The sequence below is a fragment of the Cebus imitator genome, unplaced genomic scaffold, assembly GCF_001604975.1.
Source record: "Cebus imitator isolate Cc_AM_T3 unplaced genomic scaffold, Cebus_imitator-1.0 Scaffold19, whole genome shotgun sequence".
Classification (NCBI taxonomy): domain Eukaryota; kingdom Metazoa; phylum Chordata; class Mammalia; order Primates; family Cebidae; genus Cebus; species Cebus imitator.
Genome location: NW_016107334.1, coordinates 11,543,538 through 11,567,466, shown reverse-complemented (window position 1 = coordinate 11,567,466; position 23,929 = coordinate 11,543,538). Strand labels below are relative to the sequence as shown.

At 41.0% G+C, this 23,929-nt stretch overlaps 1 protein-coding gene across 12 annotated transcripts in view; it reads right to left on the bottom strand.

Annotated features, from left to right (window-relative positions):
• The window catches only part of TJP1 (tight junction protein 1), a 237,820-nt gene that overhangs the window by 3,322 nt on the left and 210,569 nt on the right, over nucleotides 1-23,929 (bottom strand). For 2 of the 12 annotated variants that reach the window (XM_017518967.2, XM_017519002.2), the window contains 13 exons: nucleotides 23,298-23,380; nucleotides 22,162-22,372; nucleotides 21,761-21,861; nucleotides 15,790-16,140; nucleotides 15,218-15,457; nucleotides 13,701-14,573; nucleotides 13,483-13,580; nucleotides 12,680-12,907; nucleotides 8,901-8,951; nucleotides 7,363-7,532; nucleotides 5,073-5,550; nucleotides 1,780-1,997; nucleotides 382-525 (listed from right to left, as the gene is read on the bottom strand). In XM_017518967.2, the coding sequence (XP_017374456.2) occupies nucleotides 382-525; nucleotides 1,780-1,997; nucleotides 5,073-5,550; nucleotides 7,363-7,532; nucleotides 8,901-8,951; nucleotides 12,680-12,907; nucleotides 13,483-13,580; nucleotides 13,701-14,573; nucleotides 15,218-15,457; nucleotides 15,790-16,140; nucleotides 21,761-21,861; nucleotides 22,162-22,372; nucleotides 23,298-23,380 (3,246 nt within the window). The remainder of the gene's footprint in view (nucleotides 1-381; nucleotides 526-1,779; nucleotides 1,998-5,072; nucleotides 5,551-7,362; nucleotides 7,533-8,900; nucleotides 8,952-12,679; nucleotides 12,908-13,482; nucleotides 13,581-13,700; nucleotides 14,574-15,217; nucleotides 15,458-15,789; nucleotides 16,141-21,760; nucleotides 21,862-22,161; nucleotides 22,373-23,297; nucleotides 23,381-23,929) is intronic. The other 10 variants (XM_017518997.2, XM_017519018.2, XM_017518982.2 and 7 more) reach the window with 8 other exon arrangements.

Sequence of the window (23,929 nt, the reverse complement as noted above, 5' to 3'; positions counted from 1 at the left end):
AAAAAAACCGAAAATAGAAAAGTTATATAAAGCAATGAAATCATTTTAATAAGAAGATAAAAATGCCTACATGTGCAGGACAATAACGATTCTCCCAGTGAATCTTGAAAAATTTGACAATAAATCTTTTTGCTGAACACCAAGGAATAGTCAATATTTGGCCAAATTATTGATTTTTAAAAGGCAGAAACTCTTCTACATTTCCATATTTATTTACAATATATGTACCACAAATAAACGTGAAAACACTGGTGATGCCTACAAGGCCACAGGAATAGAGGTAGAGATTTGCTAACATACAGCATGGGTAGCATCAGCAGCCCAGGGATTAATCAACGACAGTCCCCAAAGCCCCCAAAGGACAGAGTGAAGACAGCATACCCGACGAGGAGTCGGATGATTTTAGAGCAAAAGACCAACCGTCAGGAGTCATGGACGCACAGTGTGGTAAGCGCAGCTCCACCGGCTTCAGGAACTTGAGGCCATGGGGCCCGCACATCACCAAGGGACTCAGCAGGGTTTCACCTGGAGTTGGCAAAGGGGATGGGCAGAGAGGTTGGCTGTGGTCTGTCTTCTAGACCCATAGTTTTCCTCACCCTGCTTCTAATGAGACGCTCAAGCCTAACGGAGCTAGTTCTCCACAGTAACACTGACCACAAAAAATTTAACAGCAGCCGCTTAACAGAGTTTAAAATTTAACAGTAGCCACATTAGAAAGATAACAGGTGACGTCAAATATTACAATATTTTATTTAACTCAATATAGCCAAAACACTGTTATTTCAACATGTAACCAATATATGAAATCTTTGGAACTTGGTGTGTATTTCACATTTTTAGCATCTTTGAATCCAAAACTGTCACACTTTAGGTACTAGCTAGCCACATGCAGGTAGTGGCTACTGCATTCAATCATATAGATCTATAGTATAAAACATATTCAAATGTACTTTTTACAAAAGTGACATATTTTCCATTTTTAAAATGTTTTGTTTGCAACAGAAATGGTTAAAGGGATTCATACAGAGCCGACTGTCAATCCTACTGATTTTTAAAACAGGATATCCCCAATATCAGAGTACAGAATCAGATATCAGTATTCTGGCAAAATGTAAGAAAGCAAACTAAAGTTAAGTTATTTAGGAAAGTAAAAGCACTGCTAAAAGATGCTAAGGGAAATAACGACACAGTTCATTATAATATCCTCATAGATCCAGGAGGATTATGAAAATAAGTTTCTTTAAGAAGCTCAGAAACATACTGTAATCTCCTCTAAGACTCACTCATGCACTCTGTGGATATGTTACCAGTGCTAGGTTCTGAGGTGATGAGGACAGTACCTGTCAAGAGGTTTAGGTTCTCCAATCAGGTGAAGGCACAGGAAAGCCTTTCTGAGTGGGTGTAACCTAACCCGTCTCTAGAGATGCAACGGCTGACTGATTCAAAGATAAACGTGGTTAGGTCAGCCCAGCAGTCACAAGTGAGGGACATCCCATGCCATCATTTTTGATTTCACACCAAAAGTAAAAGTAGGCAGTGTGGTTACAACAGCCTTGCTTCTGGCCACCTACTGCCACTAGCAACACTGTCCCCAGGGTACCCCTCGATATAGCACTCATCTGAGAGGACCTCCCTGATGAAAGGAACATGCTGTTAGTGGCCCAGCATGGAGGCAGAGAGAGGTGCTGCGTTACCCCCTTAGCCAAGCACTATCAGCTTTGAAGCACAGAGGGCAACTCTTAAGTTATCAAAACTAAGGAGAAAAATAAACACATTTACCTTTCTCTTTATCTAAAGGTGGGAGGATGCTGTTGTCTCGGCAGACCTTGAAATAGATTTCCTGCTCGACTCCTTCGGGAATGGCTCCTTGAGGGATAATTATACTAACACCAGTTTCTATGGAACTCAGCACGCCACCGTTGCTGTTAAATATGCCTCGGGCTGTGGCTACCACAGTATGACCATCTTCATCTTCATCCTCTTCCATGGCTGAAGGACTGAAAGTTCAGAAATGGCTAGTGAGTGAAATCATAATACACAGGTGCTTTGCTTTTACTACTATTGTATTACATGATTTCATTTTACTTTTATTTCTCCATATAATAAAGAAGGTACTTACTTTAACAAGGTAAGTTTTTAGCAATAAATTTTACTGACAGGGTTATTTCACAGAATATTATTTCTAGAGAAATTCCATTCTAGAAAAATTTCAAAAATTCTAGAGAAACTTCAAAAATTCAATTTGAAGGCAATTAGCCTAAAGTGACTATCACTACTGAATTGCAACCTGAATGTATAAAACCTGACACCAGCCAGGCATGATGGCTCACACCTGTAATTTCAGCACTGTGGGAGGCCAAGGCAGGCAGATCACAAGGTCAGGAGATCAAGATCATCCTGGATAACATGGTGAAAACTTGTCTCTACTAAAAATACCAAAAAGTAGCCGAGCATGGTGGCACGTGCCTGTAGTCCCAGCTACTCAGGAGGCTGAGGCAGGAGAATCGCTTGAACCTGGGAGGCGGAGGTTGCAGTGAGCCAAAATTGTGCTACTACACTCCAGTGTGAGTGAAAGAGAGAGACTCAGTCTAAAAAAAGAAACACACACACATACACACACACAAAACCTAATACCTTACACAACCGATTACTGATGAAACATCCCTAATCTGAAAAGTTCCAAAATCTCAAACTTGTTGAGTGTGAAAATGAAGAAGCTCAAAGGAAATGCTCATTGGAGCATTTTGGCAAATATTCCAAAACCCCAAAAAATCCAAGATCTGAAACACTTCTGATCTCAAGCAATCTGGAAAAAGGATACTTAAAGAGGTACTCTGAGTTTTATGAAGCACATTTTAAAATCCATGAAATCGGTGCTTTAAAACTGGTAAGTCACAATTTAATAGGCAGTACTGTTCTTCCCTTCCTGGTCTCTCTGTATCCCAGGCTGGTGTACAGTGGTGTGATCTTGGCTCACTGCAACCTCCACCTCCCAGGTTCAAGCAATTCTCCTGCCTCAGCTTCAGAGTAGCTGAGATTACAGGCACCCGCCACCATGCCGGGCTAATATTTGCATTTTTAGCAGAGACGGGGTTTCACCATGTTGGCCAGGCTGGTCTCGAACTCCTGACTTCCAATGATCTGCCCGCCTCAGCCTCTCCAAGTGCCGGGATTATAGGCATGAGCCACTGTGCCTGGCTGTTCTTCCCTTCTTAATGACACAAAACAATGATACATCTCCCATATGACAGCATCTCAGACTTGATAAAATCTCCCTAGGATTTTAAGTGTGCATGAGAATTGTCCTGTCTCAGCATTCCCTGAGGACCAAGTGCCCACACTACAGAAGGTAAGGCTTCCAATGTTCCCTGAGGTGAAGACCCTGGTATGGGCACATCCCAAACATCCATGAAAGAAAGACAGTAGATTAACTCTGTAATCACAGAACATCAAAGACAAAGGAGATGTGGTATCCATGAGTGCTTCAAAACTAGAGGCTATCAAGACTTCCTGAAGTGTAGTTTTGAGCCAGGGCTTAAAGGTGAGCAAAAAGACCAACAAAACAGAATTACATGAAGGTAGCTGCAGCTTTGCTCCAGCATGACCGGAATGCCAGGGATGACATCCTATGGCACGACAGCAAGGGATCAGAGTGCAGCCTGAGCTGCACAGCAGGGACCAACTGTGTCCGTCCCTGACCACCCGTGGATATGCAAAGCAAGGACAGCTGTGACTGCCACAACCGTCCTCTCTCTTGGAAAGCAGACTTCAGATGGCTGTCCTGACCTTTGGTTCTGCCTGCCTGCAAGTGCTTCTGCTTTATGGTGGCGTCAAAATGGAACTGGCTATAGGAGGATGAGATGAGCTTATGTGTGGCCAGATGCATCTGGTCAGTCATTGTGGAATGAAAGACAGGAAAGAGGATCTGCAGGGAGCCTCCAGGAGTGCACGCTTTGCCTCCTTTGCTCAGCCATCTTACTACTAACTGCTACTCTTTAAACAGTCAGAGGTTATTCTATCTTGATTTCTCTTTAGCATCGCTGTGGAACAAATAATGAATGAGAAACACAGATCCTTAACGTTTTTAGATGCTCTCCACATTCACCTTACCAGTGGGTCAGGAGGTTACAGGAAGCCATGGGTGGTTAAGAGTATGGGCTCCCAGCTGGGTATGGTAGCTCACATCTGTAATCCCAGCACTTTGGGAGGCTGAGGTGGGCGGATCACTTGAGCCCAGGAGTTCAAGACCAGTCTGAGCAGCATGGCAAAACCCTGCCTCTACTAAAAATACGAAATTTAGCTGGGCATGGTGGCACAAGCCTGTAGTCCTAGCTACTTGGGAGGCTGAGGCACGAGAATTGCTTAAACTCAGGAGGCAGAGGCTACAGAGAGCTGAGATTGCACCACTGCACTCCAACCTGGCAACACAGGTGCAGTGGTTCATGCCTGTAATCCTAACACTTTGGGAGGCCGAGATGGGTGGATCACTTGAGGTCAGGAGTTCAAAATCAGCCTGGCTAGCATGGTGAAACACCATCTCTACTAAAAATACAAAAAAATTAGCAGGGCGTGGTGGCACATGCCTGTAATCCCAGCTACTCGGGAGGGTGAGGCAGGAGAAATGCCTGAACCCAGGAAGCAGAGGTTGCAATGAGCCGAGATTGTGCCATTACGCTCCGGCCTGGGTGACAGAGTGAGACTCAGTCTCAGGGAAAAAAAAAAAAAAAAAAAAAGCATGGGCTCATAGGCTGGATGACCAGCGGCTGAATCGAGGCTCATCACACTCTAGCTGTGTGACCCTGGGCAAACTGCTGTCATTCAACCTCAGTTCTTAGTAAAACAGGGATGATGACAGTGCCTACTAACCACACATGACTGTTAGCTGTATTATTTTACCAACACCTTGTACCTCCTGGAGGACCTTCTATGAAAAGCATTCATTGCAACAACACTCTTCAGTTTAAAGGTTGAGTTAAAATGATCACTTCGAAGTCCCAAGTCAAATAAACTACAACAAACTGACATGAGAAAAATCACAATGCCAATGCTTTGAGCAAAGGCAAAAGTCTTACCTCACAGGAATAGCTTTCGGCACTGTGCTGATATTATTTATTTGGTATTTAGGCTTCTCTGCATGGATAGAGAAAGTTTCAACTCCACTGTCAAACTCAGGAGGCTGTGCCAAACTGTGTGATTTCACAAGAGTTTTTGGAGAAGTGGGAGACTTTGAAGACAAGTCAGGTTTATGTGCAGTTTCACTTGGCAGAAGATTGTGATTGAATTTAGGACTTTCAAACTTGCGTTCAAATGGTCGGGCAGAACTTGTATATGGTTTTGGTGTGAATCGATTGTATGCTGGAGTGACTGTCTTCTGAGTCTGTTCAGCTCCATTAACTGGAGCTTTATCTGGAAAGCTTTTCTGGGGATAGAAAGCTGGCTGAGCAGTATCTTCTCGGTTTGGTGGTCTGAAAGTTGCTGGCTTATTCTGAGATGGAGGCGGGTCTGGTTTGGACACTAAGGAATTCTGAAAATCCAATGACACTGGATTTCCTGAAAAACGAACATATAAGCATTTAAAAAACTCTCTGAAAAAAGCTGCAATAGCCCTCTCCCAGCTTAACTTGTCCCAGTGCTGGAGTCAAGGCCCAAGTGTGGGTCGCACAGCCAGAGCCTGACTCTTGAGCGCTGGAGGCGAGCTGTGATGCTAAGGGATGAGGGCAGCATGGACATGTGGTGCCATGAGTATACCCTGTGCTGGAGTCAGGGGCCAGCTGTTAAGATTCCTGGCTCCAGAGACTGGCACTAGTCTCTGTGAAAACCAGAATGTCTAATAATCATATAATAAATACACCCACTATTCATTAGGAAAATGCTAAACAAAACCAACAAAAAGCATTAAATATTATTTAACATCCAAATATTATTTAACATCTGTTTTTTTTTTCTGGAAAAACCAGAAAGTTTAATGACGCCAAGTGTTGGCTCAGTAGTGGAGCCACAGGATTTTCTATGCACTGCCAGAGGCAGTGTAACATAGCACCAACTGAACTCTGTGAAATAATTAAGGACACTACAAGCCAAGAATTACGAATCCAAATTCCTCATGAACATAGTAACATAATTTACCACAGTACAAGAAAAATCATATGGTCATCTTAATACATGCAGAAAAACATCTGACAAACTCCTTTCAGCAAACTCTGAATATAGGGAATGTCCTGAACATGACAAAGGACATCTATGAAAATTCTACAGCTAACATTGTAAAGGTAAAACATAAAGTCCTTTCTCCTTAAGATCGGGAACTAGCAACAGAGGTCCAATTTCACCACTTCTATTCCACAGTTCACTGGAGGTCCTCGCCAGTGCAATCAGCAAGAAAAGAAAGAAGGCCAGGTGCAGTGGCTCACGCCTGTAATCCCAGCACTCTGAAAGGCCGAAGTGGGGGATCACTTGAGGTCAGGAGTTTGAGACCAGCCTAGCCAACATGGTGAAACCCTGTCTCCACGAACAATACAGCAATTAACCAGGCGTGGTTGCGGGCACCTGTAGTCCCAGCTACTTGGGAGGCTGAGGCAGAAGAATCACTTGAACCTGGGAGGTGGAGGTTGCAGTGAGCCAAGGTTGAGCCATTGCACTCTAGCTTGGTTGAGGGGGAGGCTTCATTTCAAAAAAGGAAAAAAAAAGAAAAAGAAAAGGCATAAAGACTGAAAAGTAAGAATGAAAACTGTCTTTAAACTGTCTTTATCTGTAAACATAATTGTGTGTGAAAAAAAATCTTAAAAAAAAAAAAAAAGTCTCAATCCAGAACTACAACATGTCCGGTTCAAGACTCACAAGCCCTGGAAGGTGCCTCCTAAGGGAATAGAGAAATCTGTGCTAGGAAAGTGCCTGTTAACAGGAAAGAGAAACACTGTGTTATAAGTCTGAGGGTAAAATGTTAACACAGCTCTTAAGATCAGTAAGTTGGAGGTATACATTATCTACCTGGTATGTAAGTGCAAAAGGCAAAGTGCTGTTGGATACATTTTATGTGAAACGTTACAGCTTTTCTATGTCAGTGTGTGAAGATAAAATACAATAGTTTTTACAAACCATCTTTAGATACACTGGCAAGCACTAAAGATTTAGAGAGTAGCATAAAATAGATTAAAATCTGCTTAGCTAAAAGGCTGTCCAAAATAAGGGTCCTAATTGTAAAAAGCGAAGACATACTTTTAACAAAATTCTTAGTTTTTACTGTTCCCAGCCCAAAGGTTTCAAGCATGTATTTTTTCATGTAAAAAACATTTTGCCTAGAAACCACCAGAATTTTATTCATAAGCATTACTGTGTTATAATGTCTCCTTCCAAACTTCCTACCTTCACCATGTGGTCCCTTAGAATGTATGTGGAGAGAGGTGCTGGTGACAGGCTGAGGAGGCTGGGTGTACTGCGAAGGCAATGGAGGAGGAGGGGGAGTGGCCTGGATGGGTTCATAGCGTTTCTCACCAAATGATCTATCCACAACATCAGCTTCAGCAGGCTTTCCCCTGTTAACAAATGAGGAGAATGCCAACACCTGAAAATGGACTCACATTTACAAAACAAGTTCTCATTTCTCCATGTAGCTCTAAGTTAAAAAATTCAGAAATTTCATAATTTATTCTCATAAGTGTGGGTTGCTACTCTACTGAAATATAAGAACAGATTCAACCATTTATTGGCACAAAAAATGTTCAGACAGCACAAATACTTTAAGAATATTAGTAAAACATCCAGAAGATGGCAACCAAAGGCAGGTGAAATTTTGGGTATATTTTGATATTTGTTATTTACAAAAAGTAGTAACGTTGATAAGAAGGTCTTGCAAATATTCTGAAAACATATCATGGCACAAATTTTCCTGAGACCACTTTTTTTTTTTTTTTTTTTTGGGAGATAGGGTCTCATTCTGTCGCCCAGACTGGAGTGCAGTGGCGCAATCTTGGCTCACTGCAACCTCTGCCTCCCAGGCTCAAGAGATTCTCCTTCCTCAGCCTCCCAAGTAGCTGGGATTACAGGTAGGTGCCACTACAGCCCAGCAAATTTTTCTGTTTTTTAGTAGAGACAGGGTTTCACCATGTTGGCCAGGCTGCTCTTGAACTCCTGACCTCAAATGATCTACCCACCTCGGCCTCCCAAAGTGCTGGGATTACAGGCGTGAGCCACCACACCTGGCCCTAGACCCACTTCTGTTTTTGTATCTGGCATCTGGCATACTTGCAGCATCACAAAAACAGATGTCACAGACTAGTGGTTGGCAAACTTTTTCACTGAAACACCAGACAGTAAATGTTTTTGGTTTTTTTTGCTGTACAGCCTTTGTCACAACTATTCAAACTATGCTGTTACAGCCTCAAAGTAGCCACAGACAATGGGCGTATCTGTGTTTCAGTAAAACTAAAAAAACTGGACCTTTTACTTTAAAATTTCCCCTTGAGTTACCAGGTCCATTTTTTGGTTAAATGACTGCTAGAGCAGCAGATACTGCTTTATTTCACAAGGTTCATTTAAGTCAAATTGTGCCACGTATGTGTATTTTTCCAGATTGCCAATTGTTAATATGTAACACAAAATTCACACAAATCTTTTAAAAAGACCCATAATTGCAACATTGCCATCTAAACCTTACTGCTGAATGCCAAAGCTGCACTAGCTTTATGTGCACAAACAACAGCATATACACTTGGAATGCCCCTGCTCATTTTCATAGTTTTTTCTTTGAAGAAGTCTAGTCTTATGATTAGCTTTTTAATCTTGCTTTCATGAATTTAGACTAAGCGCCTGATGATAACATTAAAATCTGAAAGTGCACATAATGCCAGTGACACAGTGAGGGACACCTTATGTAACAGCCTCACATTAATTGCCAGTCTTACCACTTGACGCTCCTTTTCAAGTAGTCAGAGCTAGTGTAAGAGCCAAGAAATCTAGGTGATGGCAAAGCAAGCGCAACAGAAAAACGAAAGAAAACGGTCAATCTAACTAAGTAAATTTGCAGCAAATGGAACTCAAAATGTCATTTAAAAATATTACCAACATCCACCATTTCACCATAATTTGGTCTATAAAAGAACATTTTACTAACTCTCATTTGGCCGAGAAAATGAAAGTTAAATGCCCTGTCTGCTGGCCCACCCTCTGTGTACTTTAACTGGTACTGCAGTGAAGGGCAATGTGTTTGAGCTTTGCTCCTTCCCCATCTCTGATGCAGCTGCTAATAGTGAGCAAAGAAACTGATCAAAGCAAAGAGTGGTGACCGAGGATAATCAGCAGGTTCTGAATAAGTGGGAATGAAATGTCCCGTTTTAAAAAAAAAAGGCTGGGCAAAAGAAATTCCGTAAGTGAAGACACAGGAAAAAGTAACACAACAGAAGAGCTACAGTGAGACCCTGGAAGGGGGAATGGTAAATAAGCTGATGAAAACATCAACCTGACCAGGCTTCACTTGCTCCTTTCTAGCAAGACCTCCACCATCTCCAATTGTGAGCTGGGCCCTGTGGTTGCGGAATCTTACTGGTGAAGCTGCAGGCTTGATGCTCAGTCTCTCTCTCATCTAATGATGTCTCACAAACACAAAAACAACTGACATCAGTGTCTTACATTTAATTCTTTAAAAGCTAAAAACTATCATCATTTATTGAGACCTGGAAGTCTCACATGGTGAGTTGAGTCCTGAAACGTAGATTAGATAACAAAAAAAATCCCTGGTTGTCCTGACGAGGTTGACCCAATCTCTGGGCTGAGACGTTTGCACAGACCTGGAGGGACATTGCTTTTCTCACACTGCCTCAGAATCCTTAAAAACTTCTAATTTACTTTGGAGGTGAAATGTCTGAGCTACTGTCTCCTAACCTTTCCAGTTCTAATCCAGCTCTAGGGAACTATAAGCCTGGGTAATAGCTGCTTGCTTCCTAGGGCATCTGTCTTGTGCTAACGAAGATATTTCCCTTCCCCAATTCTCACCATTTCTGAGGTGTGTTTTTAAGTGACGCATAAGCACATCATCTGGAGGAATACAATTTTGCTATTCCTGTATTTTACTGAAAGAAAAAAAAATGCAATGCCTGAAGGCAGTCTATTTAGTAACAAACAGTAAGTGGTTTTGAAATGTAGGACAGAGTCCTATATTTTACGCTGTTTTCCAGTTGATGAAGTTGTACTCATTGGACAAGAGGGTGAAAAAGCATTACAAGGGAAAGGCACAGAAACAACTTCCCTCTTAGTTATCTTCAATGACCTTATTCTCCTTTCCAATCTCTAACCATTAAACACCTATATGGAAAAATGTATGTAATTACCTCTATGGAAAAATGCACAATTATAAAGACTTTCAATTTCATACTACAAAGGAAAAAAATGTATACTGGTATCCATCCCAAATTATACTTTTACTCACAGCAGTAGGGAGTAAAAAATCAAACTGAGTTCTGAATAAATTCACAAAGACAGATGTTATCTATTTCACAATATATCCCTGTGAAAACAATGACCAGATAATACAGGTTCCTCCCAGAGCTGTTTTAATGAAAAGGAGGTTGGTGGATGTAACTAGTACACCACTGCCCTGTTCAGAGCTTCATTCACTCAACAACTATTGACCCCTACTGAATGCAAGGGCAATGCTCTACACCCTGAATGAAGTTATACATCACAAAAGAGCTAGGTCTTCTCTCTAGAAAAACAAATTAACACAACAAGAAAACATGTATTTCATTTGATTCCCTGGCAAAACAACTTACTTTTTAGACCTAATCTTTTTAAGGTTGTATTCTACTTACCAAGTAGGTAAAAGGATAAAACAGCTCTTTAAACTACACCCCTGAGCCACCTTCTGACAGGAATGAATGTATTTAACGGTGTTTAGTAAAAATAATGACTAAAGAGTACACTCTTCTGCCTTACCAAAGGTGAGTTCCTAAGGCTCAGTGCCTAGTTCACTTTAAGCTAGACAACATTTAGATGCTACTGTGATAACTGTGTAAATGAATTCCTGTAATCCTGTAAATGTAAACGAATTCCTTATAACAAATCCATATCTGTTTTTGTTCTTGTGGGTTTTGTTCTATTGAGGTATGAACCCAGCTGTGTGCCTGTGTGGGTTTATACAGTGCCTGGCTGACTTCAGTCTAGATACCATCCAGATGCCACAACACCTTTCTAGTAATGTGCTAAGGGGTGGTTTACAGAGTGTAAGACACTATTTGCTTTAATATAACCCCCACTGCAGCACTCTGTTTGCATGTGTACTCTCATAAACTGCTGCCTTCTGTAAACATAAAGCCTTGAACATAGGACAGTGAAAAAAATGTGTTAAGTCTTCACTTCAAATGATGTCTTAGAAAAAAGCAGTGCTAATTAAAATTAGGCTTTAATGTTAGTGGTTTTAAAGTATGTTCTAAAACAATTTGCACTCAATGGTAAATGACAAGTAAGTCATTTCCCAAGATAATCCCAAGCCCACACAACTAATTTAGGAAAAAATCTACGGGCTTTTAATCTAGACACAATATTATGTACGATGACTTTGTGTCAATCTGGCTAGGTACTGCCATGAAAGGATTTTTCAGGTGTAATGTCCCGCATCAGTTGAGGGAAATGATCTTGGGTGGGCCTGGCCTAATCACAGAGCTGTCTGAATGAGAACGTACGCATTCCCTGACCTCAGACTTCCCAGGAACTCGAGATCTTCCCTTTCTGATCAACTGCCCTCTGACGCAGGACTTGTATAGCCAGCCCTTGTAACTGTATAAATGAATTCTTTTTGACAAATTCATATCTGTTTTTGCTCTTGTGGGTTATTTTCTGTTGAGGTATGAACCTATCTGTGTGCCTGTGTGGGCTTAGACCCAACTATCAGTACCAAATTCTCTTATCCGCCACACAGCTTCATTTGCGGTTTCTGAGGTTCTGGGATCCTAACAGATAATGAATGACAAATGGAACAACTTTTTAGATATTAATGTTATGAAGAAAGTGGAATATGTTAAGTCTTATCTTGATCAAAATGTCAATAACCAGAGACACAGAACCAGCAGGAGACACAAACCCACGTAGGCACAAGAAAGAGCAAACCAACATGAAACCCAGGGACAAGTAAACAGAGGGGAGCAGCAAGCACAGGGAAAAGATGACTGGGAGTCATGAAACTTGGGGTTCAGTCCCAGCTCTGCCCTCACCTGTAAAACTGGATCAAAAATCTTGCCAAAAAAAAAAAAAGGCAAAAAAACCTCTTTCTTACCTTGAAAAAAACAAAAAACACAAAAAGGAAATCTGTTTGGTATTTCCCTCAGACAGGATCCTCCTCACATCTGTTTTTATATTTAAAAAATAAAAACACAAAAGAAGGAAGAGAACCAGCATGAGGTCATTAGGTGTACAGAAATGAAGACTGCCTAGTGCTGAGGGTCCTTGCAGTTGACACTGTCTTCTATCAAAACTCTGTGACATTAGCATCTTTGTGAATGCAAAAACTGTGTACATCTAATAGCAGACTTTAAAAACAAAACACACATCCCAGAATTAAAAACCATGTACAATGCTGAACCACTAGAACCTACAGAAATCATATATTACACTTAAACTATTTTTCTTCAAAATATACTGAACTTCACAATATGCTGCATCCTATTTTTAAAAACCAGGTGAAATGACTTACTTTGAAGAAAAACTAGAAAAATTTGATTGATTCTGAGAATGAGCTGGCTTTGCAGGCTCAGAGAGATGGCTGGCAGCAATGTGTGCAGGAGGCTTATTTTCAAAACTTCTTCTGTCAAAGTATGAGAGCTGTTTTCGATAATATTCTTCATCTTCTTCAGGGTCATAATGATTTGACCGAACAATATCTTCAGGTGGCTTCACTTGAGGTTTCTGAGGTTCTGGGATCCTAACAGATAATGAATGACAAATGGAACAACTTTTTAGATATTAATGTTATGAAGGAAGTGGAATATGTAAGTCTTATCTTGACCAAAAGGTCAATAATCACTAACTGCTGTGATTATTCAAGATCTAACTGAGCAGTCCAACAGTTAAAATAGGTATTTCGAATCCCATGTCCTCACAAAGCAAACTCAAAAGGCAGCCCCCTCTGGCTCTTAAGTCCTTTAACACAATTTAATAACCTAAATGATTATATGATTAGGGGGACAGCAGGGTAAAAGCAGTTATTACAAAGAGAAAGGGGAATGTAACCAAAACAGTGAAGAACATCTTGAGAAGTACATATACCAATGTCAAGAACAGTCAATGACAGACTTGAAGAACTTTCAAAGGGATTTTTGAGAACTTCAGCCCAGGATCTCAATGATTTGCATATGAGCAAATAACTCTATATGGTCTAAAGTTCTAGAAGGCACAGAAAGCAACTGAGGAAGAAAGCAAGTCCTTAAGTAAATTCACGTTAGAGAGGGTTAAATTCCCACTCAGTTCTATGCCGCAAAGAGCACAAAGTGCACTCACCTGTACAGAGTTTTGTCATGTTCACTGAATTGATTCTGAGAAGTGGGTTTGGGACCAATGATGGGAGCACCTTGAGGTTTAGATGCTACTTCTGGAGGCTGTTTAAAAAAAAAAAAAGACAAATATGCCTAAGGAACAGATAACTACTGAACAGACGTCATGTAAATGGGGGAGGGAAGAGCAAAGAAGCCTTTTAAATGAGTGTTCACTAAGTGTACCTTAAAACCGGCAGTGTCATTTACATCCTTCTTGGTCTCTAAGGATGCAGATCTTTTGTTTTCAAACATCTTCACTCTGGTGAGCACAGACTGTGGCTTCATTGCTGGATCTTCTTCTTCTTCAGTTAGAGCTGGGGGTGGAGGCAGTGGTTTGGTATTTGAAGGCAGAGCTTCTGGCTTATGCTGAGATGAAGGTATCAGCGGAGGGACAGCTGCAGCACCATGGAGAGGCTCAAAATGACCTGCTCTAGAGGCAAATCCTTGGGGTGGTACTTGGTCGTAACTGCGTGAGTATTGCTCAAAATACTGCTTGGGCTCTGTGGGTTTGGGCCCTGCCAAAGGGTAGGGCTGGGCTTCTTGTCTGTGTCTACCATGCGTGTCATACCCAGCAGCTGGCTGCTCTTCGTGCCGCAGGGCAGATGCTCTAGGGGCCTGTTCATAACGCGGTCTGCTATCATAGGACAGAGGGGCTGGCTCTTCAAAACGTGGAAAGTACCCTCGTTCTGAGGACTCTTCGGGATGCTGTCTGGAGTCAAGGTCTCGAGAATGCTGATTATCAAAAGCTGGCCGAGATGGGTAGGGCTGTTTGTCATCATAATATGACCACTGTTCTTCATACATGGGGACACGATCTTCGTATCGCAGACGATGGTCATAGTTTCGAGAAAACTGGTCCGTATAGCTTGAAGACTCGTATCTGTATGTGGGCTGCTCAAGGTCTCTGCTGGCTTGTTTCTCTACGTATGGGAGTTGGGGTTCATAGGTCACATTAGGCTCTTTGTCTGGCCTGTGCCCTGGGTGACCAACGGCTGGCTGTTTGAAAACATGGTTCTGCCGCATCATTTCCTCAGGATATGGATCCTTTCTATACGCCTGTGTAAAAAATTCACATTTAAGGACAGTCTTGTTTTTAATTCTAGTCTATTTTATTAGACTATGATTACATATTAAACTATGATTTAATATGTGATAATGGTATGTTTTACCATTTATTATCAGGATAGACAAGATTAGTGGAAAAAGCTGGTTTAAGTGAAAGCTCAAAACTTATAACGCAGGTAGGGGATATTACGTTTCAGCATGTACTAAATAAACAGTGAGTTAAAGATAAATATTAAATTTAGTAGAAAACTAATGCACTAATGATTATACTTCATTTTGACACTGAAAAATCGTAAAGAAAATTTATGAGCATCATAATTTGTATTAACATAAGTATGTTTATGATGGGTCTCAATTATATATTAAGGAATTCTGGAAGATACTGAAAGCCAAAAATAAAAATAATAAACATAATAAGCACAAATCTCAATTAAAAGGCCTATTTTCAAATAATCAGTATACCACTGGAAGCCATGCAAACTACAAAACTGAAATGATTTGATTGATTTGAAAGCATTACAGTGTACAAGCCTGCAGTAAAAAAGCAAAAGGAACACTTAAAGGGCAAAGCAAAAATGATCATGTGCCAGATTGATGGAGAGCAACAAATTAGTACAACACTGCAGCACAGGTACCTTTGTTGGATCTACATGCGACGACAATGATGCTTCTTGATCTCTTAGCATTATGTGAGCTGCCTCAGTACTTGGTGTTCTTAAAGAATCAGCTTGTGGTGAGTAAGAGGTGGAAGGAGCTGGGGTGGGCTCCTCCAGTCTGACATTAGTTAAATTTACATTATGATTAACAGCAGAGGTTGATGATGCTGGGTTTGTTTCAGGCGAAAGGTAAGGGACTGGAGATGAAGCTTCTGCTTTCTGTGAAGTGTTTAAAATATTTTAAATATAGTGTTTCTGTTTACTGACTTCCCACTTCAATTTATAGTGATTGGTAGACATACATTTTAAGTGTGCTGAATAACAAAACTATGACCTCATGTCCTAAACTTTTTGGAAAAAAATCCAGTACATTGCTGTGTAAGACAAACACACAAAATTTAGAATTAAGTCCTTGGTACTCTCAAATTGAAACTGAAGATTAATTCTTAATCTGGAGAAAGGACAACATATATATTTTTAAACTCAGTCACCACATTCTAAAATTTAATAATGCACCTCTATCTACAAAACGTTGAATGCTTGCTTCTTACCTGTTGAGAGGCTGGCTTAAATCCAGGGGAGTCTATTCTATGAATTGGTTGTGGCTGCGCTTGTGGTGAGTAAGGAGGATATGTTTGGTTTTCATGATGCATTCCAGAGGAGTCCTCTCTTACAGGCTCAGAGGACCGTGTAATGGCAGACTCCGGTGGAGTCCCAACCTCATCATTAAGAGTTTCATCTAGTTCTTGATCAGTGTAGGCCCCGCCTTCTGTGTCTGTGTCTTCATAGTCAGAAGTGTGTCTACTGTCCGTGCTATACATTGAGTATTCACTACCTGGGGCTGACAGGTAGGACAGACGATCATCATGCAAATCAAGGTCATCACTTGTAGCACCGTCCGCCTGGGTCAAATAAAAGTAAATTACAAATTTTATTCAGTAGTTCTTTAAGAGAGGGCCTTCATTGTACAAGGGAGATTGAAAAGGATATCTTTCTCTGGAGAAGCCACATCTACTTCTTGAAACTTCTGGTAAGGAAAAGTCAAGAAGATTGTACAAGCACACACGCAGACATACAGAGCATCCCTTGAGATCTGAAGGGCATGGATGAAGGAACAGTGGCTGGTCAGCCGGACAAAGTGAGACTCCAGGGCTCAGCCCTGGAAGACGACGAAGAAACTCTGACACTGCTCAGATTCATAAAACCTACTAACTAGCTCTCCAGCCCTTTTAAGCAAGGTGAAGAGGGAGACTGTTACCAAACTAAGCTCACAGAAACAAGGACACACTGACAGAATAGCACATGAGAATAACTATGAAATAAACCCAACGGTTCAAAAGTTGAACAAGAACTAATATATTATGTTTAGAAAACAAGTGATATGGTTTGGATTTGTGTTCCCACCCAAATCTCATGTTGAATTGTAATCTCCAGTGCTGGGTGAGGGGCCTGGTGGGAAGTGACTGAATCACGGGGGTGGTTTCTAATCGTTTAGCACCGTCCCCTTCACACTGCCTTGTGACGGAATTCTCCAAAGGTCTGTAGATTTAAAAGCGTGTACTTCTCCCACTCTCTTCCTCCCACTCCAGTCATGTAAGATGTGCTTGCTTCCCTTCACCTTCTGCCATGATTGTAACTTTCATGAGGCCTCCCCAGAAGCAGGAGCCTGTACAGCACACAGAACTGTGAGCCAATTAAACCCCTTTTCTTTATAAATTAACCAGTCTCAGGTGGTTCTTTATCACACTGTGGAAACGAACTAATACAGTCAATTGGTACCACAGAAGTAAGGCACTGTTACGAAGATATCTGAAAAATGTGGAAGCAGCTTTGGAACTGGGTAATGGGCAGAAGTTGTCAACAGTCTGGAGGGCTCACAAGAACACAGAAAAATGAGGAAAAGTTTGTAATTTCCTAAAGACTTGTTGAATGGTTTTGACCAAAATGCTGATAGTGATATGGACAATGAAGTCCAGGCTGTGGAGGTCTCAGATGGAGTTGAAGAACTTACTGTCACACATGCTTGCTATGTTTCAGAAGACTGGCAGCGTTGTGCCCCTGCTATAGTGATCTGTGGAACTTTGAACTTGAGTGATTATTTAGGGCATCTGGAGGAAATTCCTAAACAGCAAAGCATTCAAGATTCAACCTGGCTGCTTCTAACAGCACATGCTCACATGTGTGCGCAAAGAGATTATCTGAAACTGGAACTTATATTTAAAAGGGAAGCAGAGCATAAAAGTTTGGAAACTTTGCAACCTGGTAATGTGGTAGAAAATAAAAACCATTTTCTGGGGAGGAATTCAAGCTGGCTGAAGAAACTTGCCAAGTAACAAGGAATAGAATGTTAACAGCCAAGACAATGGGGGAAAATGTCTCCAAAGCATTTCAGACACCTTTGTGGCAGCTCCTCCCATCACAAGCCTGGAGGCCTAGGAGGGAAAAACGGTTTCATGAGCTGGGCCCTGGCCCTGCTGCTCTGTGCAGCCTCAGGACATGGCATCCTGCATCATGGCTGTTCCAGCTCCAGACATGGCCAAAGGAGGCCAGGTTACAGCTCAAGCTGTTGTTCAGAGGGTGCAAGCTCTAAGCCTTGGCAGCTTCCACATGGTATTAAGCCTGTGGGTGCACAGAGGGAGACAGGTGAGGCTTGGGAGCCTCCACTTAGATTTCAGAGGATGTATAGAAATGCCTGGATGTCCAGACAGAAGTCTGCTGTACAAGTGGGGCCCTCATGGAGACCCTCTAGGGCAGTGTGGAGGGGAAATATGGGGTTGGAGCCCCCACCGGGAGTCCCCACAGGCGCACTGCCTAGTGGAGCTGTGAGAAGAGGGCCACTGTTTTCCAGACCCCAGAAAGGTGGGTCCACCAACAGCTTGCATCACACACCTGGAAAAGCCACAGGGATTCAATGCCAGTCCATGAAAGCAGCTGCGGGGCCTGTACCCTACATAGCTACAGGGCAGAGCTGCCCAGGCCTTGGAAGACCACCCCTTGCATCAGTGTAGCATGGGCATGAGCCATGGAGTCAAAGGAGATTATTTTGGAGCATTAAGATTTAATGACTAACCTGCTTAGTTTTGGAATTGCATGGGGCCTGGAGCCCCTTTGTTTTGCCAGATTTATCCCTTTTGAAAAGGGAGTATTTATCCAATGCCTATATCCCCTTTGTATCTTGGAAGTAACTAACTTGTTTTTTATTCTATACGCTCCTAGGTAGAAGGAACTAGCCTTGTCTTGGATGAGACTTTGAACTTTTGAGTTAATGTTGAAATGAGTTAAGACTCTGGGGCACTATTGAGAAGGCATCATTCTATTTTGCAATATGAGAAGGACATAAAATTTGGGAGGGACCAGGGACAGATGATATGGTTTGGATCTGTGTCCCCACCCAAAACTCAAGTTGAATTGTAATCCCCAGTGTGGAGTGGGGCCTGGTAGGAGGTGACTGGATCACGGGGACAGTTTCTAATGGTTTAGCACCATCCCCCTTGGGCTATCTTGTGATAGAGTTCTCCCAAGATCTGTTTAAAAGTGTGTAGCACTCCCCCACTTCTCGCTCTTCCTCCTGCTTCAACCATGTAAGATGTGCTTGCTTCCCCTTCACCATCAGCCATGATTATAAGTTTCCTGAGGCCTCCCCAGAAGCAGGAGCCTGTACAGGCCACAGAATTGTGAGCCAATTTAACCTCTTTTCTTTATAAATTAACCAGTCTCAGGTAGTTATTTACAGCAGTGCAAGAGTAGACTAACACAATCTTTTAAACATTTGACATTTGGCCCTTAAAGCTGTTATGAAACACAATGAAATATCATCACCTACATAATGGTTGCTACATTAAGAAGAAATTCTTTATTTTTAATAGAAGCAGTATCCAATGAATGGAGAGGCAGAAATACAGTGATGCTTTTCTAAGTAATTAAGAACTGTTCCTAATAGTGTATGTTGATGACCTTCTGAGTAGATCAGAAAGAAAGTGAGAAGTATTTGAGGGAAAGGAAGCTACAGAGTTACAATCAACAGGTTATCACTGGACACTAATGTGCCATTAGTACCTGGATTAAAAAGAACACTCCCTGAAGACACTGCCTAGACACTATGCTCAGTTAGTCATGAGAGGTAAAAGATCTGGAATCAAGAAATCAGAAATTATTTCTTCCACTTCAGTATGGACTTAGGACAAACATAAAACTCTTGTCCTCCAGGAAGATATACTGCTATTAACTAGCAGGTTTTGTGTGGTTCTACAGGTCTGCTATGCCCAAAGCATTGTCGTGGGAGTCAAGCTGCGTGAATGGAGCTTTCCACATAGTCCCATGCTTGGCTCTCTAAGAGCGGGACCTTGAGTACTGCCTTCCTGATAAGAAAGACTAGAGTGTGTCAGGCCCACCAGTTTTCAAGAGAGTATCTGCCAGGCTGGGGAGAGTGGGAATCCAAGGATCTATCCTGTTAGAGCACAATCCCTCTGAGTAAGACTCCATGGCTTCTCAACTTGGTAACAGCTGTTGTAGAAGAAAAGTCTTCCTGCTATCTACTCTAACTTGCCAGGGTTCTGAATACTATAATCCAGTAGTCAGTCAGGGAAATATTGGAAGTCTGGGCAAGAATAACTTGGAACTCATCAATTCACTTAGATTTTGCAGGTGGTTTGAAATACAGATATGAGCAAGAACCATGGGTTGCTTTAAACTAGTAAACATGTTAAGAAAGCCTCAGGATGACTTTTCTTGGTTTAGCAGGGGACATATAAGACTATGTCAGATCTTGCAAAAAGGAACTCTTCCTAGCAATTAGGCTCAAGTAGTTGGATCAGGAAAGTCAATGTGAAATGAAGTGGTTTTAGTTTAAGAATCTATTCTATAAAATATACTTGAAGAGAAAGGGGCAGGAAGATAAGCTTTAAGTTGTTAACAACCTTTTCTGGCTTACAAAATGCATGTCTAGCCTGATAATAAATGACCTATTTTTCCTTACATAAAAAGCTAGAAAGTTGGAACTTTATTTTAAAACCAAGTAAAGAAAGCACACTAGAATATCACTAAAAAAAATTACAGAAAATTAAGATTTGTCAATTTAAAAAAACCCTCTCAGGTAGTACACATGTATACTTTGCGCATTTTGGGAAAACATTTATAGGCTAATTTCAATTTAACAATTCACTAGTGCAAGCTACTAGCATTGTACCTGACAAAGGATGTTAACAGAATTGTGTTGTTATAGAAAATTAGTATGAAGAAGACTACAATCCCTTCATCAAGTGCTGCAAAAGTAGAAATTGGTAATAGTGTGTTCCTGTAAAGTGGTATGGTTTGTTGCCACCTTGATTTCCTATCAAGTTCCGGCTGACATGTTATTCAGAGTGGTCTTAAGAGTCTCATATGCATGGTCCATCCCCCACACTGGTTCACAATGAGAAAAAGCACAGCTCTGACACATTACTATAGCTGAGAACAACAGACACTGCCTCTCAGTGTTAACAGCTCTCCTTGCAGAGGCTGTTTATGTCTGGGTAAGGGACATGGGGGGTCCTAAGCATGCAGCATGCGTTCTCAGAGCATCTGTAGCCACAGCCAGGCAGAGGAAGGCAGAACCATGCAGGGGCAAAACACAACAAAAACCAAACCAACAAGGAAGTACAAAGAACAAAATAAAAACCAGAGATACTCTCAATCTTCCCTCATAACCAAAACTTACTGTATGGATCTGAAGAAGGTAAAAAAACATGAAGAAAAAAAAAAAAGAAGAAAAAAAAAAAAAAAAGAAAAAAAGCTTCCTTCAGTGGTGTACTCTGAGGAAATGATTAACTCTCCAGACAAAATAAACAGACTTTCCCATCAAAGATTGCTAAATAACCAGAAAGACTGACAACAGAAAGTAGTTATTTTAAAGGTGGCCATTTGGAAATATAGAAAACCAAAATTCAAAGCCAGGAAGGATATCTATTGCTTTGTTCAATATCTCCCAGTATGTTGTAAGAATGTTAACAGGTGCGGAGTGAAAAAAAATGTGAAGAAATGCGCATATAAAGTAGGCTTTTTAACTTTAAAGATGTCTCAGAGCCTTTAAATGTCAGTGGCTACCAGGACACTCCTGAAGGGATCTAGGGTTTATTTCCCACCCACTGTTCGCCTTCTCTCTCAGAGCAAGTCCTGAATTGAGTGTGCTGAGGACAGCACTTTGGGAGATGCTCAACTAGGCCATCCAAATCTCCTCATTTTCAGAGGAGGAAACTGAAGCCAGGCTCAAAGTTGTCATTCACAGCCAGATAGGGACAGCATCAGAACTTAACCTGCTCTTCATTATAATTTGAGATTCATTAAGAGAGAATCATTCTGTAGTGGTAATTCAATAGGTTAGAAAATTTAAGAATTCTGTTACCATCAAAAACAACTTTCATAACATCTACACACAAATTATAAAAACCTACAAGTTAACTTTCCCCAAATTTCTCCAATATGTTGGCATCGGATTAGTTACATAATTTATTGAACAGGTCACAAAAGTAATAGGAAATGTCTTACCTTTCCTTCAGAAACCCATACTAGCTGGTTTTGCTGCTGTTGAATTGCTTCTTTTAGTGCACCATACCAACCATCATTCATTGAATTTAAGTTAATTGTAGCTGAAAATAACAATGTAGTTTTATGGTTACAGCACTGCCAAAAGTCAGAAGAATAAATTCAAACCTACTTACAGCTAAGTCATCATTACTGAAAGATGGTATCTGAGGAGGTAAACATTTGAAATTTCTATTTTGCAACTGTATATTTTCTTTTACCCAAACAGCAGCTGTTAGCACAACAGGAAGCTTTCCATGAAAAGGCCTTTTTTAAGTTTTAGTATTTGAACACCACAACACTTTGGCCTACATAATGTTACCCAGACACATAAGCTGAAAGAAGGCCTTTATTAACATACTCACTCGTAAAAAGATGGTGATTATTTTTACGAAGTTTATGAGATCGCTCATATAACTTCCTGGCACTTTTCCGAGATTCTGGACATAATCTCATTCTCATTGTTTTTACTCCTTGCTTAGAATCAGGGTTGAGAAATACAACAATTGGATACCACTGGGCATAGTTAAGACGATCAACTGCATTTGGTGTTACATCTAATAAAGCATGTTTGTCCTAGAAACAAAGGAAAAACAAAGGCATAAGACATCATTAATTAAGAATCACCACATTCAGCTGGGTGCAGTGGTGCACCCCTATAATCCTAGCACTATGGAAGGTCGAGGTGGGTGAATCACTTGAGTCCAGGAATTTGAGACCAGCCTGGCCATTATGGAGAAACCTTGTCTCTACTAAAAATACAAAAGCTAGGCAGGCATGGTGGCATACGCCTGTAATCCCAGCTACTTAGGAGGCTGGGGCACAAGAATCACTTGAACCTGAGAGGTGGAGGCTACACTGAGCCGAGATCACGCTACTGCAGTCCAGCCTGGGTGACAAAGCAAGACCCTATCTCAAAAAAAAAGAATCATCATCACATTCAGAAACAGTGAAAAGTCTGTAATGTATTTAAGTGGTAACAGATCTTTAATAGTACTCTTTAATGTCTCAGGAGCACATATTAAAAAACTGTAAATGAAGTTAATTCAATACTATTTCTAGCCAAATTTCTAAAAAACCTATGAAGCTTTTTTTTTTTTGAAGCTCACTTTTAAGACTTAGCCTTAACACCGCAAACTGATAGTATTATCCGTGTTCAGTTAGAGTGAAAATAAGTTTAAGAATTTAATATTTCTGACATTCCTTATTAATGTAAATATCAAACTACAACTTGAATTGTACTGATGTAATATATAAGCAGTCTGATAATAACATCTAAACATCATATACTTGTTTTGTGGTAATGAAAGATCATCTTCTCATGCCTACTGTAACTATTCCCTTGAAAGCAATTATTATGATGTTTTTCAGTAAGGGCTTTATTTTCTTATAGTATGTCAATAATAGTCTTAGAAAAACTACCTTCTACTTTCGAATTAACCAATCCCATCCCACTCAAAACCACAATAACAATAAAATAGGTCAAGTTTTAATAACTTACTTGATCTATGATCTGCTTTATTGTATGGAGGCGAATAATGCCAGAGCTACGTTGGTCAGTTCCAGCATCTCGTGGTTCACTTTCTATTCATGATGTCAGGACAAACATAAAACAACAAATTTTCATTGGTTAGATCAGAGTTTCTCAATTGCTGGACATCAATGATATGCTGGGCTGGATAATACTTGGTTTGTGGGAACTGTCTTACACATGCAGTACTTAAAGTGAGTTTTAATATCCATACTCCCCCCCCCCGCCACTATTTTCCCAACTACTTCAATGTTCCGGAAAAAACTTAGCCATTAAAGAAGAAAAAATATATAGGAATGCACATTTTTTTCTTTTGCCTGGGGCTCTGATATGGCTCAACATGGCACTACTTCCCTTTTTCATACTGTGCCATCCAGAGAAAATATTATTTGTATGGCACACTGAGATAAACTGAGGAGGTTGCTCCTTTGCCAAGCTCTGCCCAGCTACTACTGGCTGAAAAGATCAACACCTCGGCATGTCCATCAACCATCAGTAACGGTGCTAAAGCAGATTGCTTAGGAAGTTCTGGGTTAGACACCTTAGTTACACCAGCAGAAGGGGAACTCGGGGGCAGGGAGCTGTTCATCTGTAGCTGTGAA